The 18,770-nt window shown below is 43.7% G+C and overlaps 1 protein-coding gene across 2 annotated transcripts in view; it reads left to right on the top strand.

Annotated features, from left to right (window-relative positions):
* The first annotated feature begins 957 nt into the window (after nucleotides 1-957).
* The window catches only part of ANAPC1 (anaphase promoting complex subunit 1), a 127,032-nt gene continuing 109,219 nt past the window's right edge, over nucleotides 958-18,770 (top strand). Inside the window, exons 1-7 of one of the 2 annotated variants that reach the window (XR_010791192.1) lie at nucleotides 958-1,318; nucleotides 2,652-2,813; nucleotides 4,630-4,681; nucleotides 7,455-7,555; nucleotides 9,246-9,328; nucleotides 14,284-14,357; nucleotides 17,364-17,509. Coding sequence is in view for 1 of the 2 variants with exons in the window: in XM_066595992.1 (XP_066452089.1) it covers nucleotides 1,106-1,318; nucleotides 2,652-2,813; nucleotides 4,630-4,681; nucleotides 7,455-7,555; nucleotides 9,246-9,328; nucleotides 14,284-14,357; nucleotides 17,364-17,509 (831 nt within the window). In the remaining variant the exon portion in view is untranslated. The remainder of the gene's footprint in view (nucleotides 1,319-2,651; nucleotides 2,814-4,629; nucleotides 4,682-7,454; nucleotides 7,556-9,245; nucleotides 9,329-14,283; nucleotides 14,358-17,363; nucleotides 17,510-18,770) is intronic. The other variant, XM_066595992.1, reaches the window with a different exon arrangement.

Raw genomic sequence — 18,770 nt, 5'->3', positions numbered from 1 at the left:
CGTCGGTGGTTATCAGGGTCGGCTTACACGAGCCTATATGTAGAACGCTGCATGTATAATGCGTTCTACCGCTGAGTAACTCGGCAGATCGCTGCAGAGGGCACGATTTTGCTATGTGTGACCGCGTATCTCACGTAGGTTGTCATGTGCAGTTTTTTCTTTAAATCTCCCACTGTTGCTTAGCGACGTTACGTATAAACGCTGCACATAAGTAATGTAATTGTGTATGTACACGTTTATTATACGCCCATAGAGAACAGTAGGGCTGTATCGCACATAATACGCGGTAAAATAAAACATGCTGCGTTCTTTTCATACGCAATTGAAAAAGGTTAATGTGGGTGGGACAGTGGAAATCCGTGTAGTTTCATGGACTCCATTCACCACGTGTTAGCCCGTCCTTACAATAGGCCATTGAGGTGAGCAGGCCGGCGCAAAAACCAGGAAACCCGCATGTATTAGCATAGTAAGTACATGGGCGCTTATGCGTACTTTTCTGCGTGCGCAAATATGCATTGTATTTGCTTGCACAAAACCCGCAGGCGACTGAAATACGGTTACGATTCTGTGAATGCGCGCCAATTTTTTTTAATTGTGGCTGCAGCACCCCATGATTTCTACATACACCCCCAGAGTTGAACCCCCAGCAGCAGTACACCTTATACATTATACCACCCCCATAGTAACAGACATAAAGGTGGCCACTGTGGATGCGCATAGCACTGTTATATATAATGTCTCCCCCTCAGTACAGCGCCCCCTCACACAACGCGCAGCATATTACACCCCAGTCACTGAATACTTCCGCCCTGCGCTGATCTACATAGTAGAGCAGCGTCACGTGACCGCAGGAGAACACGTGACCCGTCATCTTCTCACAGGAGCTCTACACGCTCGAGCCACTAGAGGCCGCTGTAGCACAGTAGATTGGTGCCGTAAGTCGCGGCTTTTGCCTTGCGTGGTTTTTCACGTCAGCCGGTGTGAGATGCGGCTGTACTGACGTGACCGTAAAGCGCGGCTGGTTGTGGCGGTATACAGTGTTTGGCGCCCGTCTTCCCTGACAAGTTTAACCTTCTGGTAGAAATAATGTGGATATCTGGAACCCATGTCGAACATCTATGAAGAAAGGCAGACAATGATTGCAGCAGGGGATTTGCAGGAGTTTGTTCCTTTTGGCCGTTACCACAGCAAGCACCACCCCAATGCACTGACCCTCCAGCTGCGGCAGCTGCAGCCCGCCTCCGAGCTCTGGTCATCCGATGGGGCCGCCGGCTTAGTGGGGTCCCTCCGGGAAGTTACCATTCATGAGAAGCACAAGGTATGTGAGCGCGGGGCGCAAAAATGGGGCATGTGGTAGGTTGCCTGGTGTGATGTGGGAAGGCGTCTGTACCCCCAAATACTACGCAAGGACCCCGATGCGTTGTTCTTTGTGCCCGCTGTCACCAGTTACAGGAGTACGCAGGGCGCTATCTGTGCGCCCAGCGGACACAGTGAATTCCAACGGCTACCATCCTGCGGATATTCCGAAGATTAGCGGCTTGCCCCTTCCAGTGACTTCAGCCTGGGATGGATTAAGGCTACCAAGGGCTCGCTATGAAAATAGTGGCCCTCGATGACACTAAACATTTAAAATCTGACATTTACTACGTAGATATGGTACTGGGGCCAAGCTTGCTGTGTAGATACAGTACCGGGACCAAGCATACTACACACAAAGTATTCAGGCACTGAGCTGGCCGTGTAGATGTGCTACCGGATCCATGCGACACAACAGCTTTTAGCCAGGACAGGAGTCACATGACCAAAGATTGCTGTGTAGCGCAGTGACTTCACACTCTCATTGAGGTCAGAGGGGTCACTGTGCGATTCACAAGTGTAGGTTTTCAGGACCAGATGGCAATTTGGTCACACGACCCAAGTTGCAGCCACATCGTAATAGGGCGTCTTCTGTAGCCCTCTTGTGTGCCCTAAATAATATGACCCCCTGTGGTAGAGATAGCAGATTACCTTCATACCGGCTGCGGGGCCCTGTTCCTAGAAGTCGGAGAGGAAGGGGTTATAGTCTTAAATATACAATACACAAGGGGTCTTGACAGACAACACAGCATGACGTCATCACTCCTCCCCGCCACCTGTTGTATTTGAAGCATTGAAGCTGGGGATAGGAGTGATGATGTCATGCCATGCGCCTGTCAGATCCGTGTGCAGCGTCGGAGGGCAGCCTGTGTGTCTATGTTCATGTCTTGAACCCCTTCCTCTACTAGCGGTGGGACTTGTGCACGCAAAAAAGTACATAGAAGGGCCCATTGATGTGCTGCACAAATATGCAGCGAATACGCTGGACTATGGTGTTTTTGCGTTTGCCCATTCTCTACAATGGCTTATTGTGCGGCACGCAATACGCACCAGAATAGGACATGCCGCGTATTATTTTTTCATGCGATTGAACATCAATGGGTTCTATTCACTGTGTATTGTGTTATCGAGCCCTTATAATTGGGGTTCATCAAGTGGCATTGCCAGCAAAAGTAACACTGGAGGCCGCACACAGTTTTCGTAGCAGTCTTTCATTGTCTTCCTTTTTTGTGTACTACGGATAGCTAACGTTTGCACTCTCTACGACGTCACTTACGTTTTGCTTTTGTCCCCAGGAAAGCTGGCAGTTAAGGAAAGGTGTTGCTGACCCTACGGAAGACGTGGAGTACGATGAGGAGCTCTACGTGGCCGGGAACATGGTCATTTGGAGCAAAGGAAGTAAGATGAACGCGTCGGCTGTGTATAAAGCGTTTACAGTAGACAGCCAGGTGATCCAGGTACGTCCCAATGATATCGTGCAAATATCCATCGTCAATCAGAGAGTAAAGGGTGTTATAACTAGATATCCATCAGAATTGAAATCTTATCCAAAAAGAGGAAATCTTTTGGATCCGATGACACTTTTGGCAACAATAAATCACTTTACCAGGGGAGGAGATGTTCCTCAACCCCCATGTTAAAGGGGTACTCAGATATTTATGGCGCATAATGTGGACGTGCCATAGGTGTAGTTGTCACCTTTGTCACATCAATCTGCCTGTAGGATTCCCTGACGTTCGTTAGCTGCCGCATCCTGGATACAAGAGTTAGCGGAGATTACTGAAGCAGCTGAGCTCTCTTTGCTGTGCCATTGCTTTAACTACCATAGAAAGGAATGAGAATTTAAATGGCGCCGCCCAGAGAGCGGTTTTCAAAGCGCCCATTCACTTCTGTGTGACTGAGAAGAGAGGTGATGTTACATGGTGCATGGAGCCTATGGAAGGGGGGATACTGCACAAGATTCTTGCCCCTTTTATAAATGTGCCCTTATAGTTATGTTTTATTCTCAAAGTTTAGAGTTAACCGTTTCAGTTTGATGGTTGAACTTGTCACTACGTCACGCTGCTTCTTGTTGGCAATTTATTTGATTTGTTGCATGTACAATAAAACCTCTCCATAAGGCCCGTCTTTCACTGCCCCTCCCTCATCTAGACCTATACATACTGGCCGTCTTTTTTTGAGAGGCCCACCCCTGCAGAATCTTAGAATGGTAGGTGGAAGGGACCTCCGTGGTCATCAGGTCCAACCCCCTGCTCAGTGCAGGATTCATTAAGGCATCCCAGATAGATGTCTGTCCAGCCTCTGAAGACTTCCATTGAAGGAGAACTCGCCACCTCCTGTGGCAAGCTGTTCCACTCATTGATCCCTCTCACTGTCTTTTAATGCAGTTTTGGCGTTGGAAGTGTCTTACTCCTCCTGCTTGTAGATATAGAGATCTCTGGAAATTTGTGCTCATGTGAGGGGGGTACCCAAAAGAAACAGGACTCTTTTTCTAGTGGGCGGGGCGTCACCAGTAGCGGCTAGGTGAATGTCTACAGAACTCCTCTCCGGAGGTACGCTGGCCGATGTTGTTGGGGAAGGTTGCTTTTCGCTTCAGTCAACAAGTTGTCCACTTTCATCTGCTTTGTGATGGCTGATTCATCCAAACAATGTGCAGCTGGGAAAGTTTGTTTCCTTTTGACAAGAAAAGCAACAGATACGGTTATGTTATGTTACACAGAGCCTATAAGGAAGCTGCTGCGAGTAAAACACAAGTTTACGAATGGTTTTCCCATTTCAAACGAGGTGAAGTATCAATTAGTGATCAACCTCGTTCCGATGTCCTGTGGCAAACGAGTGACTGGTTCTTCTATCATGTCAACACACCTGCACTGTGCTGGGTGTTGTGCAATTTTTAGCAAAAAACCACATAACGCCCTCGCCTCACCCTCCATAGTGACCCAATCTCGCAACTTATTTTTTTCCCTCGGGTTGAGAGAACTCATAGGAAAATGTTTTGCTGATGTTGAACAGGTGAAATAAAATATTGACACAAGTGCTAAATGACAACAAGTTTAACAACTGTTTTGAGTAGTGGAAAAAATGTTTGGACAAATGTATTGCTTCAAATGCAGAGGACAAAATGCACAAATAAATACATTATTTTTTAATAAATTCCTATTTCTTTTGGGTCCCCTTATTTAGTGTTTTAAATAGTTGTTGACAGCCTTGTAATATGTCTGTGTTAACTACAAATTTGTAGATATGGTATTATGTTATTTTTCTTCTTGGCAGGCGCTGTGGTGCAACTTCACTGTATTTGGTAACAAATCTGAAAATGAAGAATGTAAGTTGTAACTCTGAATTTGAGGTTTGTAGACCTCTATAGATATCCTATAGTTAAGCTGCTTGTATATCTGCGACAGACCTGCTGGTCGGAGGATCCATCACTGATCCGGCTCAAAATACCGGAAGAAAAAATGCTGCATACAACGCTTTTTCAGCCGTAGGAAAGCCGGACAGCTGAGTGGAAAGTGGGTGTACCTCCTTATAGTCAATGGGGCCCGTTCAATTTTGGGGATTCTCCGAGTGGAACATGGAGGCGGAATCCCAAACACAGGTGTGAAAGCATCTGTATTCATATAATATATATTGGCCAAAGTAACCACCTGAAGGTAGTGTGACACACAGAAGGCAACCACAGTTTTCTAATTCTGGACAAATGTGTTGCATATGTTTACTAGAATATACTGAATACCAAATACACTCTTTATGACATCTTCTATCTTGCAGAAAGTGTCCCTGTAATGTTCACAGCAGTCCCTTATGCGCTGGGTTTAGGCTTAGGCTAACTTCACACAGGCGAGTGCGATATACGGGCTGTAAATCATGCCCAAATATCGCGCTCCCCACCATGTGAATTAAAGAATGCGAGTCGTTTTTTAAGTTAACAGTCTTGCATCACTTCGGGGAGGAAGCAATCCTCCTGCCGCAGCTGTCAGACATTGCGGAGGTTCGTGGAGTTTCTCCCATTGCTTTTAATGAGACCTCGCATCACTTGCACCTAGCATGCGGTGCAATTCTGCTTCCTATCCCATTGAAAACAATAGGAGATGGGATGCAAGAGCACACTGCAAGATAGCATATGCTGCGATGTGTTTCCTGCATTGCGGTGCTCTGTGGGAAAATATCGCTCATGTGTATGACCCCAGTCATAAGAATGAGGTTCATATATGTGCATCTCAAAACACAAAAATCTTGCTCGATTTTTGGCACCCGTGTGAAGGCAACCTTACTTGGGGATGCTATCCATTTTGTTGCTACAACATGCTAACGCTTTGTTCACATTACATATATTTTTTTGTGCATTGAAAGTATGTTATTGACCTAACATATAGCATTTCCATTATTTTGCACACACTGTTTGAGCTGGTTTGGGAGCAGAAGACTGATATATTACATACAGGCCCCTTCTGGCCCTGATGGACAGGATGGTGATAGGATGAGAAGCCTGTTTGTGCACCAGAACGTCAAGTATGATGTTTTCAGGCTTTTTCAGTGAGTCTGTTAGCCTGTCGGCACGAAGTAGGGGTGCAGCCTGTATTGAATATCTCAAACTTCTTGATTATGCTTTTTTGTGATAACATTTCATTGAGCTAATTGGGAGATTAAAATTGAGAACATTCATGAGGTTGTGAACATTTTCTTTTCTTTTCAGGCCAGAATGCTCAGTCTTCCTTAGAAGTGATGGTTTTATGTGGTGTTGTTTATAAATACAGCTGTACATTATTAATGGATGTGCAGAGTTCCTTGTACATTCAGAAGGATGGGGCGGTCATAGACCTTCTGCAACAAATCTGCTGGGAGTAAATAAATCCAGCTAGATGCTTTTAGATAGAACAGTTATCGGTCAAACAAGCGAACGATTATCAGACCAGCAAAAAGTGAATAATTGTTGGCGATCCGTCCCTCTGTCAGTTGCACAGCGAATGTGGAAAACTGAACGATTTGTGTTTCAACGAGCCAACGATGTATCTGCTGTATAAACAAGCTGTACAAGAGCGAACGAGGTTGTGGGGACGTCGCTCGGTCTAATGATGGTCTGCTCATCTAAAAGGGCCCTTACACAACTTGTGAGTAGAGATGAGCAAGATGGCTTGAAGGATGCTGTATATTCCTTAAAGGAGATGTCCCGAGGCAGCAAGTGGGTCTATACACTTCTGTATGGCCATAATAATGCACTTTGTAATGTACATTGTGCATTAATTATGAGCCATACAGAAGTTATAAAAAGTTTTATACTTACCTGCTCCGTTGCTAGCGTCCTCGTCTCCATGGTGCCGACTAATTTTCGCCCTCCGATGGCCAAATTAGCCGCGCTTGCGCAGTCCGGGTCTTCTCCTCTTCTCTATGGGGCTCCGTGTAGCTCCGTGTAGCTCCGCCCCGTCACGTGCCGATTCCAGCCAATCAGGAGGCTGGAATCGGCAATGGACCGCACAGAAGCCCTGCGGTCCATGAAGACAGAGGATCCCGGCGGCCATCTTCAGCAGGTGAGTATGAAGACGCTGGACCGCCGGGATTCAGGTAAGCGCTGTGCGGGTGGTTTTTTTAACCCCTGCATCGGGGTTGTCTCGCGCCGAACGGGGGGGGGGGGTTTAAAAAAAAAAAAACCCGTTTCGGCGCGGGACATCTCCTTTAAGCTGTCCTGTTGAGTTGTATGTGATGGGCTACTGTAATGTTTTGGCTACATAGACTTTAAATGAGGCAGCCAGCAGATCTGGGACAGGGAGAGCTTTGCTACATACACACAGCCGCCTGCATCACTACTGTGAGTGGCCGTCTGCTGACTGATTGTTACACCTGGATCCCTCAGCTCCCCTATCCGAGGTCGGCATTTAATGGAGGAGGACGTGCCGATTGTGGGTTATATGTTTATGTAAGAGCTGCCAGGACTCATAGAGAAACCATGGGACCGAATTGTCCCCATCAGCAGATCCTCCACTCTCCTTGCATGAAATGTGTGTAAAGTGAGAGATACAAGATGCGCAGCACGTGAAAGGGAGAACGATGTTATGTCAGTGTGTGATACCACCTCATTCTTAATCTATTGTACTTCTTAGGTGAAGATAAAATAGAGAAATGTATCTGTATCCTGCAAGGCTCTTGTATCAACGTCCACAACACCGAAGGAAAAGATTATATCGCCCCTCTGCCGTTTCAGGTAGGGAGAATTCTTTCCTGACCCCTGCATAGCGATTATAGCAATCATAGCTATACTAGTCCTCCTTTTAGAGTATGGGCAAATAACTTCAACGCCAAAGTTGGAAGGGGGTATGTAGAGCTCTTATTCTCGCATTGTTTAATCTTGTGGGGGGGTGGTATTGCCTTAATATTTTACTAGGTAGATGGCTGTATTATTTTATGGTTACCTGTACATGGAGAGTTTAACCCTTTCCAATCCAGTGTTGGACCTCTTACGACATTGAGATTTCTCTGTATAGCTCCAATGTCAGGCGAGGTCCGACATGTTTCTAACACTATGCAGAAGAAAGCTCAGATGTTGGAGCTCTGTCCTGCATAGTGTTAGAAACATATGCTATACCCATTGTTTGCAGTAATAGGATGCCTCTGTATAGCACTGTATTTTCAGAGATCCAGCTGTCTATCAGGAATGAATAGTCTTGTTATAGAATTTTATGGAATAATATACTTATATTTACAGGATTTTTACGAATTATCTTCCTGATGTGAAACACTCATAACTCGCGTTTAATTTAAAAAAAATTGCTAATCAAATCATCCCGTCATTTTTATGTGTCGCTGTTAAGTACATCCAAGGAATCCACAGCGCACTTTCCCACCCAAAATAAATAAGAGCTGGGAAGCGTGTGAGGGCAAGGAAATTGGATTGGAAGCGTTAAAGGTTTTTTCCCACAAAGAAAACTTACCCACTGGATAGTCTGCCTGCTTGGGGCTAGACCGCTGCACCCTCTACCCTTGTCTTACATGCAGATTTCGATCTCATTTGCTCCTTTCCAAGAGGTGAATTAAGTTCTGAAAAGTCACTAATTGACACATAGTAGACTTACATTCCGGATGTCAGTTCATGCTGCAGATTTTCTCTGTGGCGTGTGGATGAGGTCTCTTGAAATCTCCTCCACATTGCACTGTATGGCCTCCTTCACACAGGCGTTTGCAGAAACCGGGCTGCAGATTCAGCTCGGTTTCAGCAGCGCTGGCATGCATTATGCCAACGTTTTGACTGGGTTTTCGGCACAGCTGAAAACGCAGCCAAGGTTGCTGAAAAAAAATCCATACTCCCCTTGCAGGTCTCTTCAGGGACTCTCCGGACCTCCGTGCAGGCTGCCGGGCACTTGTCAAGCCTTTTGCTAGCGACGGAGATCAGAATCCCTTAGGTTGTGTAGCTAAGGCGTTTAGCGCTGCCCAAAACACGGCACTAAGTTGTGCCGTGTTTAGCAGCGCTGAAACCATTGCCCATTCAATTCAATGGGCGGCGCAGCGCTGTAAATGGCCAAAGATAGAACATGCATCGCTGTCAAAGTGAAGCGTTGGAAACGCTGCGTTTTGACGCTCGTGTAAACAGTTCCATTGAAATACCTGAAGTACCTCCAATACCTTACAGCTACAATGTTAAAATCTCCGTCAATCCCCCTGACATCAAACAAGTTGTGGGCCATGAATATTACACATAGAGCTTTGATTATTAAAAAATGAAGATCCAGGACTTTCATATAAAGCGAAAGTAATAATGCAATAGGACAGATTTCTTTTGAATGGATTTACACTTGATGTATCGCACTGTTGTGCAGTTGCTTACAGAGTGTTGGCTACTGTAGAAGTGTACAGTTTCCAGTTGTAACTTTAACACCATCTCTTTACATATTTCTCAGGTTGCTAATGTTTGGCCCACTAAATATGGCCTATTGTTTGAACGCAACAGCTACTCGCATGAGCTGCCACAAAGTCCACCAAGGTATGTTATTACTTGCCCAAATATAGGGAGGTAATGAGCTGAAGGTTAACAATGTTGAAAGTCAATTAATCCCCTTAGGACGCTGTTTAGTTTGGGCCTGAAGGTCACTTTAATTTTTTTCCCTTTCTTCATCTCTATATCAGCCATAAATTACTTTTTTTTTGTATTTTTTGGTTGCTGTAAGAGGATTTATTTTTAAGGAAATGTGTTGTACACTCATTGTCAAAAGAAACCAAGCACTTGGAAGGAGTTGTCGGAATCAAATGAAACTGAGTGATTTGTAAGTGATTACAATGTACCACCTCTAGCTTGGATGCAAGCTATGATATGAGCGGGCATGGAGGCTCTAGTACCTTGTTGTACCGCCTCTAGCTTGTATACAAGATGTGATACGGGCAGGCATGCCTCTAGTTTGGATACTAGATATGATATGGGGGGCATGGAGGCTCTAGTACCCTGTTGTCCCGTCTCTAGCTTGGATACAAGATGTGGTACAGATGGGCATGGAGGAATAGAGGTTCCATATGGTATCCTGTAGCATATCGCTTCACACTTGCTGTAACTGAGCTTCTAGATTGTAAAAACCCATAGGCCGTTGCAGTTGGCATCCCAGATGGTCCTATTCATGTTCTATTGGCGGTAAATCTGTTGACCAGGCAGGCCATGGAAGTGTGACAATGTTGTGGGAGCATCCCTTTGTTTGCGGCCAAGCATTATCCTGATGGAAGCCTTTTGGAAGCAATCCTAGGCAGACGGCCGCGATTTGTCTGCGCGAAATCACACGCAGAAAATAAATTGCGGCATGCTCTATTTCTGTGCGAGGCTCGCAGAGGCCTGCACAGAAATGTCACTCCCTGGTCGCCGGCTCCGGTCTGCCCATGCGCCGGAGCCGGCACATCAAAGAGCGGGAGCAGGTGAGTGCCACGCTGGTCTCTGCAGGCGCTCGGGGTTGGGTCCCGCTGCGAGAATTCTCGCAGCCGGATCCGACCCAGCCGTCTGCAGGCGGCCTTACTTAAAGGGGTTGTCTCAAGGCAGCAATTGGGGCTATACACTTCTGTATGGCCATATTAATGCACTTTGTAATATACATCGTGCATTAAATATGAGCCATACAGAAGTTATTCACTTACCTGCTCCGTTGCTAGCGTCCCCGGCTCCGTCTAATTCTGATGTCTTCTGGCGTTTTTAGTCGCGCTTGCGCAGTCCGGTCTTCTGCCTGGTGAATGGGGCCGCTCGTGCCGGAGAGCTGGTCACCGCGTTGTCATCGTAGCTCCGCCCCGTCACGTGTGCCGATTCCAGCCAATCAGGAGGCTGGAATCGGCAATGGACCGCACAGAGCCCATGGTGCACCATGGGAGAAGACCCGTGGTGCACCATGGGAGAAAACCGCAGTGCATCCCTGGGAAAGGACCGGCGGCCATCTTAGGGAGAAGAATTTTATAACTTCATATTTCGTCAGATCGGTGAGTAGCAAGCCGTTTAAAAACCGCTTTAAATTGCTATTTTATGCCAGGGGGGTGACAGGGGGAATGGGCTGATGTAAAATTTTGATGTTTGCCGCGAGACAACCCCTTTTAATGAAAACTTTTATTTTACCATCAATGTATGAGGACTTTTTATTTATTTATTTATTATTTTTTTTTTGTGGGAAGACATTTTTCATTAGTACTATATTCAGGGTACTTTTCTTTGAATACTTATCCTGGCATTGTCCTTTTTATAGCCAGGATAATATAATATTTATAGTAAAGGCTGTTACAGTTGACTCACTCATGTGATTTGTTTTTGTCTTTTTTAACCCCTTAAGGACCAGGTTGTTTTGTACCTTAAGAACCAGACACTTTTTAGGGATTTTACCCATGTGGCGGTTTTACTGCTCCATTTTTTTTTCCTTTGGCTACCAAAATTATTTTTGCTGCGTTTTTTTTTCCGTTACATATAGGACTATTTTTTTAATATCTTTTGCACTGACTTTTTTTCCCTTTTTTTTTTTTTTTAGTTTTATTGGGGGTAAAATGCTAAAAAAAATGTTGGTTTTTTTTAACATTTATATATATATATATATATATATATATATATATATATTTTTATTTTTTTTTTTTAATTATTTTTATATTTACACTAAAATAAAGTATGGAAATGGGTTCCTCTATTTATTTTGGACGTTTTGATATATAGTATGTATGGGTTTGGTTTACAGGGCGCATACGGCGACGGTTTTTGTTGGCGTCTGCTTTGTGTTATTCTCTTTCTTTTGTATGTATTGTTGTTTTATTCTGTTGTTTTGTTTTACTTATGTATGTAATTATGTTTTTTACTATCTATGTCCCCCATGACGTCATATAAGACCTCTGGGGGACATTCACATATTTTTTTTTTTAACTTTATTTGACACTTTCCCACTATAGTTGGGGCGTCCATAGGAGCCCTAATTATAGGGGAAAGCAACCCCTGTGGTGACATTAGTCACCTGCAGAGCTGCCAGGGTCTAAGTCTGACCCTCCAGCTCTGCATAGCAGGGAATCCCGGGAGGTCACATGACCCCTCGAGGCTCCCGTAGTGAAAGTACATGTTACTTTCACTTTGCCCAGACAGTGCTCATTGAGCACTGTATATCGGGGAAGCAGAAGGCAGGAAGGGTTAAAAACCCCTCCTGCCTTCTGCTCCGGGTTATCAGCTGTGACTAACTGTGACTTTTCCAAGAAGAGCTCCACTGCCCATAGCGATATAGCCCGGAAGATTTTCGGGCTATGTTTCACTATGGGCACTCCACAGCACATTGCCATAAGCTGTGGCAGTGTGCTCTGTCTGCACAGACCCACAGAGAGCAGTTCAGGATATTGAAAAAAGCAGGAATATATTACCGATCTGCCGGCAATCTTCCGCTTCTAATTTCAAACTCCTGCACTGCTTTGTTTACAGGTTGCCAGCCAGCCGATGGTCTCTGTGGCAGGGAGAGCTGGTGCTTGGCTGTCAGAGGATAGCCAGGCCCCAGCTCTTACATAGAAGAATGGAGAAAACCTCCGATCTCTGCTGTGTTAACACTTTACATGCTTGTGTCTTTGCGACTGCAGCATGTAAAGGGCTGTCACCATCGGACCCCCGGAATGTGATTGGGGGTCCTGATGGGTCTGTGTGGAAATCCCCTAAAGGGACAAAAAAATTTGAAAAAGTAAAAAAAAAAGTTACATTATTAAAATAAACACTACTTTGTAAAAAATTAAAAACAAAATTACACATGTGGTATCCCTGCGTAATTTTGATCCTGAGAAGGCCCCTTTCCCCCCCTCCCCCCCCCCCCTGTTTAAAAAATCATAACTCCTTTATTTATTAATCGACGTCGCTGTATAAGGGCTCGTTTTCTTTGCGGGACGAGTTGTATATTCCAATGGTGCATATAATGTACTGAAAAACTTTTACAAGATTCTAAGTGGAGTAAAATGAAAAGGTGACATTCCACAATATTTCAGTGCGTTTTGTTTCTACGGCACACAAACTGCAATAAAAATGACATAATACCTGTATTCTATGGGTCAGTACAATTACTACGATACTAAACTTGTATAGTTTTTTCTTTTTTTGCTGTAGTACTTTTTTCAAAGATTTAATTTTTTAAAATTATTTTCTGCTGCATCTTCTGTGCGCAATAACTGTAAAAAAAAATTTCCGGCGACTTTTTGATCGCTTTTTATGCATTTTTTTTCTGGGAGACATGGTGACTGAAAGTGCATTTGTGGCGTTTTTGTTTTTTTTTCGGACTACATTCACCGTTCGGGGTAAATAATGCACTAGTTTGATCGATCGGAATTTTAAGGACGCGGAGATACCAAATATGTATTTTTCTTTTGATTTAGATTTTTTTTATTATACATATGGCAAAAGGAAGGTGATTAAACTTGTATGACTTTTTTTTTTTTTTAACTATTACAATTTGGTATTGGCATAATCGTACTGGCCTGTAGAATTACTTCAATATATTATTTATGCTGCTCAGAGAATGCAGTAAAAAATAAAAATAAAAAACATGCCAGAATTACAGATTTAATCTTGAAAAAATGGAATAAAAAGTGATCAAAATTTTACATGTTCCTAAAAATTAGATAAATGAAGACTAGAGTTCATCCTGAAAAAAAACAAGCTCCTCTAGAACTCTGGCAATAGGAAAAATAAAATAATACGGCTCTTGGAATATGGCGACACAAAAGCAAACCTTTTAAGAAAAAAAATGTTAACCCTTTCCATACCACTGTCTGACCTCCTGAAGACATTATGATTTAAGGCTGTACAGCTCCGATGTTGGAAGACGTCCGTCGGGGTTCTCTTACTGTATATTACCAGCCTCTCTGCTGTCGGAGCCTATCCAACGTGTCACCTCATGCAGTACTGGCTTTAGCCAGCAGATAGCACCATTGTATAACAGCAGAAAAAGAGTAACCCCCCTAGGAAAACCAGGATACAAATTGGATTGGAAAGGGTTAAATGTACAAAAATAGCAAAACATAAAAAACTGTATAAACTTGGTATCACCGGAATCGTGTTGACTCAGAGAATAATGTTATCCCATTACTTATTCTACACGCTGAACGCCATAAAAATGAAATCCAAAAAACAAATGGCAGGATTTCTTTTTTTTCCCCCCAATCTTCCTACAAATTGTTTTACAAAAGTTATGCAATACATTATATATAACCAAAAATGATGCCATCAAAGAATACAACCTGTCCCGCAGAAAACAAGCCCTCATATGGCTGTCTCAATGGAAAAATGAAAAAGTTATGGCTCTTGGAACACGACTGCAAAATTAGTTGAAATTAAATGATTAGTCCATTTAAAAAAACCTGCCCTGGTGGGCACGAGAGGGTGGCAGGAAACCCGCCACTCAAGGGGTTAAATGGCATCTGACAAATAGTATCATTAAGCTAAGTTTTTTTTTTTTTTTGTTTGTTTTTTTGTAGGGAACCTTTGCCAACCATGTTTAGCATGTTGCATCCATTAGATGAAATCGCTCCTCTAGTGTGCCGATCAGGAGGTAAGAAATGATTTTTAACCCTAGCATACACACTTGCTTATTTTGATTCCAATATAGTATGTCTTTTTAACCTCTTAGTGACTAAGCCTGTTTGCGCCTTAGTGACAAGGCCAAATTTTGCAAGTCTAACGTGTCACTTTAACATGGATATGCAAAACCTTTACGATGTTATTCCAAATGATTCTGACATTTTTTCGCCACATATTGTAGTTCATTTAGGTGGTAAAAATAGACAGATACGATTGGTGTATATTTATTAAAAGCGCCGAAATTGTGAAAATTTTGAAAAAAATGTCTTTTTTTTCACATTTTCAACTGCAATATGTCAAATACGTGCAAACATACTGTACAAATTTTTGATGAGATATATTTACATCTGTATACTTTTTTCTGGAAGCACATTTTTTTACCATTTAGTAGACATACAAATTTAACATTGATTATTAACATTTTGAGGAACACTTTGTTTTCCTGCACCAAGCCAAGATTGGAAAGGCTCATATGTGTCAGAATTATAGATACCACCACAAATGACCCCATTTTAAAAACTACACCCCTTAATATATTTATTGAGAGATGTCATGAGTATTTTGACCCAACAGTTTCTTTTCATGATTTATTGCAATTTGGAGAAAAAATAAAATGTAATATTTTTTGCAAATGTCATTTTAAAGACCAGTTTTATTTTCTATAGTGTACATGAAAATGAGGAGTTGCACCACAAAATGGATACCCGTCTGTCAGGTGTTCAAAAACATACCCATTGTGGCCCTAATATCATCTGTGTGTGTGTTGTCCGAGTGAGACATGCCAAAGTGGAGGAGACCATGGCCAGATTGCACAGATGGATTCCCCGATAGCCCCTTGTTGCTTTGGGTCCCCTATCGGGGAACCCATCTGTGCAATCTGGCACGCTACGGGACGACGTCATTTATTCGTCACCAGTTCTGTATTCTCTTACACATGGCTTTTCTTCTCAATTTAAAATGCATATTTGATTGATATTTAATTCAGTCTGTTAGCCTCGTCTACGCTCCCGTATTTCCTGAAGATCCGCCATATTAGCAGTGAAACGCGTAGAGCTAGAAAAGCAACACAATTAGTTGGCAGAGTTAGCAATCAACACTATGAGCTAGAGGACCTGCAACAAGTTGACAGCGTTGGTAATCAAAATTATCCGAACCATTGAGTGGACAGTACTATATTCTCGGTGTCTCCATACTAGACATCTTGAGTCTATCAGGGTTCTCTCCTCTCTATCTGAGCTGAGAGCTGTCACTCTCCCCTTTATACGTGTCTGAATTTTTTATTTTATTTTGTTTTTTGTCTGTCTTGTCGCTGGAGCGTTGCGGTTTTCCTACTACGTCCGGATACCCCAGCTGTCTAGCCCTAGTGTGTATGTTTTTAATAAATTCTAATAGAGTATCAATAGTGATGTTTTAACAAGTCTAATCTGTGAAGGGCACAGTTTTTGAATGAATGGAAGGAAAGCAGAAGGAAAAAATTACAAATTTGTTTTTTTGGCAACTGTCCCATTTTAAAAACAGTTTTTGTTTTCTTTTTGTTTTTTTTTTGTACAGCACACATATATGAGTGAAGACTTTCACCCCAAAATGGATACCCCCGTTTGTCCCATGTTGAGAAACATACCCTAATCTTCTGTCTATATGCACAACAGGTCCCAATTCGAACGGAGCATGAAACTTTAACTGTCTTAACTTTTACATGATCGCCATTATCCATTGGATAACGGCGATCACGTGACCATGGAGCGCTCATTGCGGCTCTCTGTCACTGCTCCACACTCTTGGCTACCTTTAGTAGCCAGGAGCAATGAGATTTTAAATTTCCCAGGCCCTCCCCAGCTTCTGCGCTTGTGTCCACCATTTTGGCGCCGGGTGCATGCACCAAAGCTGGAGAAAGGTCCACGGATAAGGATCCCGTCGGGGAACATCGCCGGAGGCTTTAGGTAAGTAATTTCACCTCCCCTCATGGTTCGGATCTGTGACGAGAGGGGAAAATGTAGCTTTTTTCTTTTTTCTTTTTACATCACTTTTAGATCACGTGAACAAGAACCGTGTATTGCGCCCACCCCACCTTCCCCCTGTGAGATCTCCAGGCTCTCTGCTACATTTAGTAGCCAGGTGCAGGGAGATTTTAAAATTACCCTGGCAATCTGCGGCTTTAACGCATGCATCTGCCATTTTGGCGACAGGCGCATATGCAAAAGCTGGGCTACGGTCAGCGGATAAATCTGGGGGCCTTGGGTACCTAATTTCATTTCCCCTCACAGATATAATCCATGAGGGCAGATAAAACAAACTTTAAAAAAAAAAAATTTTAAATTTATTTACACATTTTAAAACTTTTACATAATCGCTGTTCTCCATTGGATAGCAGCGATCATGTGACTAGGAATCGCATACAGCGGCTCCCGGTGACAGCTCCCTGCTCTCAGCTGCTCATACTAGCAGGGAGTTTTTAACTTTCCCGGGTCTCCCGGCCCTCTGGGCATGCACGCGACATAATGCCGTCTGACGCGCTTGCGCAGACGCCGGCCTTAGGTCCGGGGAGGATGAGTACGCCGACTAACATCACGGAGAACGTGGGTGAGTATTCTTTATCAGAGAGCTGAAACTTTATCTTTTATTTACTTCTCATTGACTTTAACACAATTGCTGGTGACTGGGATGACGGCTCCATGATGTCGGCCTCCTCCGGTAACCGACAGCATGACACTGTCACGTCCAGAGCCTGCAGGGTTTTAATTCCCAGAGGATGCGTGTTTTAACGTCGTCAGGGATTAAAGCCTAGCAGGCCAAGACGTAAAAACGCTATGGGCTGTCACTGAGGGGTTAAAGACACCTTTTTTCACGTAACCCCCTAGTGACCACCCATACGTGTTTTCATGTCCTAGTCCTTAACGTGCAAATGGCCTTGCTCACTAAGGGCTTAAATGTGTGTATGTCATTTTGCTTATTTCTATTTAAACCCCTTGGCTTGCAGGCATGTTTGGCAGCACGCGAGTGCAGTATGTTTCTGACCACACTATGAGAATAGTTTTCACCAATGTTGAGCCTTCCATAGTGATGACGTACGATACCGTGCAGAGCTCGCACACTGTCTGGGCGCTGAGAAAAGTCAAATCTGAGGTAAATCTGAAAATAAAAATTAACAATAGTAGGATATATCTTGGCTTTATTTATACCCCCTTCTATCACAGATTATATAGGCTTTTATCTTTTAGGTTACTATTGATTACCATGTTGCATGATAGCTTGTTAATGAGCATTACACCATATTTAAAAGCTTTTCACTGCTTTAGGGCTCCTGTCCATGGGCTGGTTTGATTTCCGGGATCTGCGTGGGGCACCCGCATGGATGATCCAGCGTTCAAGTTGCTCACAGACAATTATGGGTGCCCGAAGCTTAATTAAACCATGCGGGTTTGTTTTCCGGGCCTTCCTGGGTTTTTCCGTGGGTCCCGCAGGGATGGCTCCCATTGAACTGTCACTCTGGGTGTGCTGCGGGTCCTGCGGGAAAGCAGGAGATTTAAAAAAAATAATAATAATCATCTCCACTGGGCACGTGCAGGGGGCGTGCCGGCCGACGGGCCCACCCGCATACACGGAGGAGACGACGGCAGACCTGTACGCATCCAGACTGGTAAGTATTGTCCTCATGCCACGGGCATGGTGGGATCCCGCGGCGGGACCTCCGCCCACGGAACCCGACCCACCCGTGGACATAAGGCCTTAATTAGAAATACAGTAATTATGACCCTAACAATGTGTGTTAGTGCTATGAAAAAACAATATACATATCTGAGCTCTTTAAAAGGCTATAAATTGCAAAATGCAAGTGTGCATGTTCACTATTGGAACTTTTTTTTTTTTTTTAAGTTTTCACATAGAATTAAAGTGACCCTCTGAGCCTGGACAAACAAATATGGCCGCACCAGCTTTTCTTACTTTTTGATGCAGCATTAGTCTAAAACATACACCATGTTTGATTAACCAATGCTGCTCACATGGGCAGTGAAAGTAGGTGCAGTGTCGTAGACTACTGATGCACACTAATGTACAGTCAGAGAAGCAGAGCGGCAATCTTTGTTTCTCCAGGACCGGAGGGTCACTTTAATCTTCATGAAGACAAAGCAACTTGCCTTTTATTAGTTCTGAGTTACAATATGATGTTAATGTGCAGAGTTCCAATCAGTTCTGCTGCCTTGAGAGAGAGAGAAAATCTCCCAAGCATTCCTTTCTGGCTCAGTGTCTGCTCTGCTAGTTTATTCTTCTGGCCATGACCAGGCACTACAGTGTACACAGTGTGCAGAATTGTGAGTGCAGCTCTGGACTATAAAGCAAAACTGTAATTCCGAATCAGTATACAATGTACGTGCAAAGTTTCATC

This window comes from Eleutherodactylus coqui, chromosome 3, assembly GCF_035609145.1.
Source record: "Eleutherodactylus coqui strain aEleCoq1 chromosome 3, aEleCoq1.hap1, whole genome shotgun sequence".
In the NCBI taxonomy this organism is placed as follows: domain Eukaryota; kingdom Metazoa; phylum Chordata; class Amphibia; order Anura; family Eleutherodactylidae; genus Eleutherodactylus; species Eleutherodactylus coqui.
The sequence above is the reverse complement of the archived record's forward strand: the minus strand, read 5'-3'. Positions and strand labels throughout refer to the sequence as shown.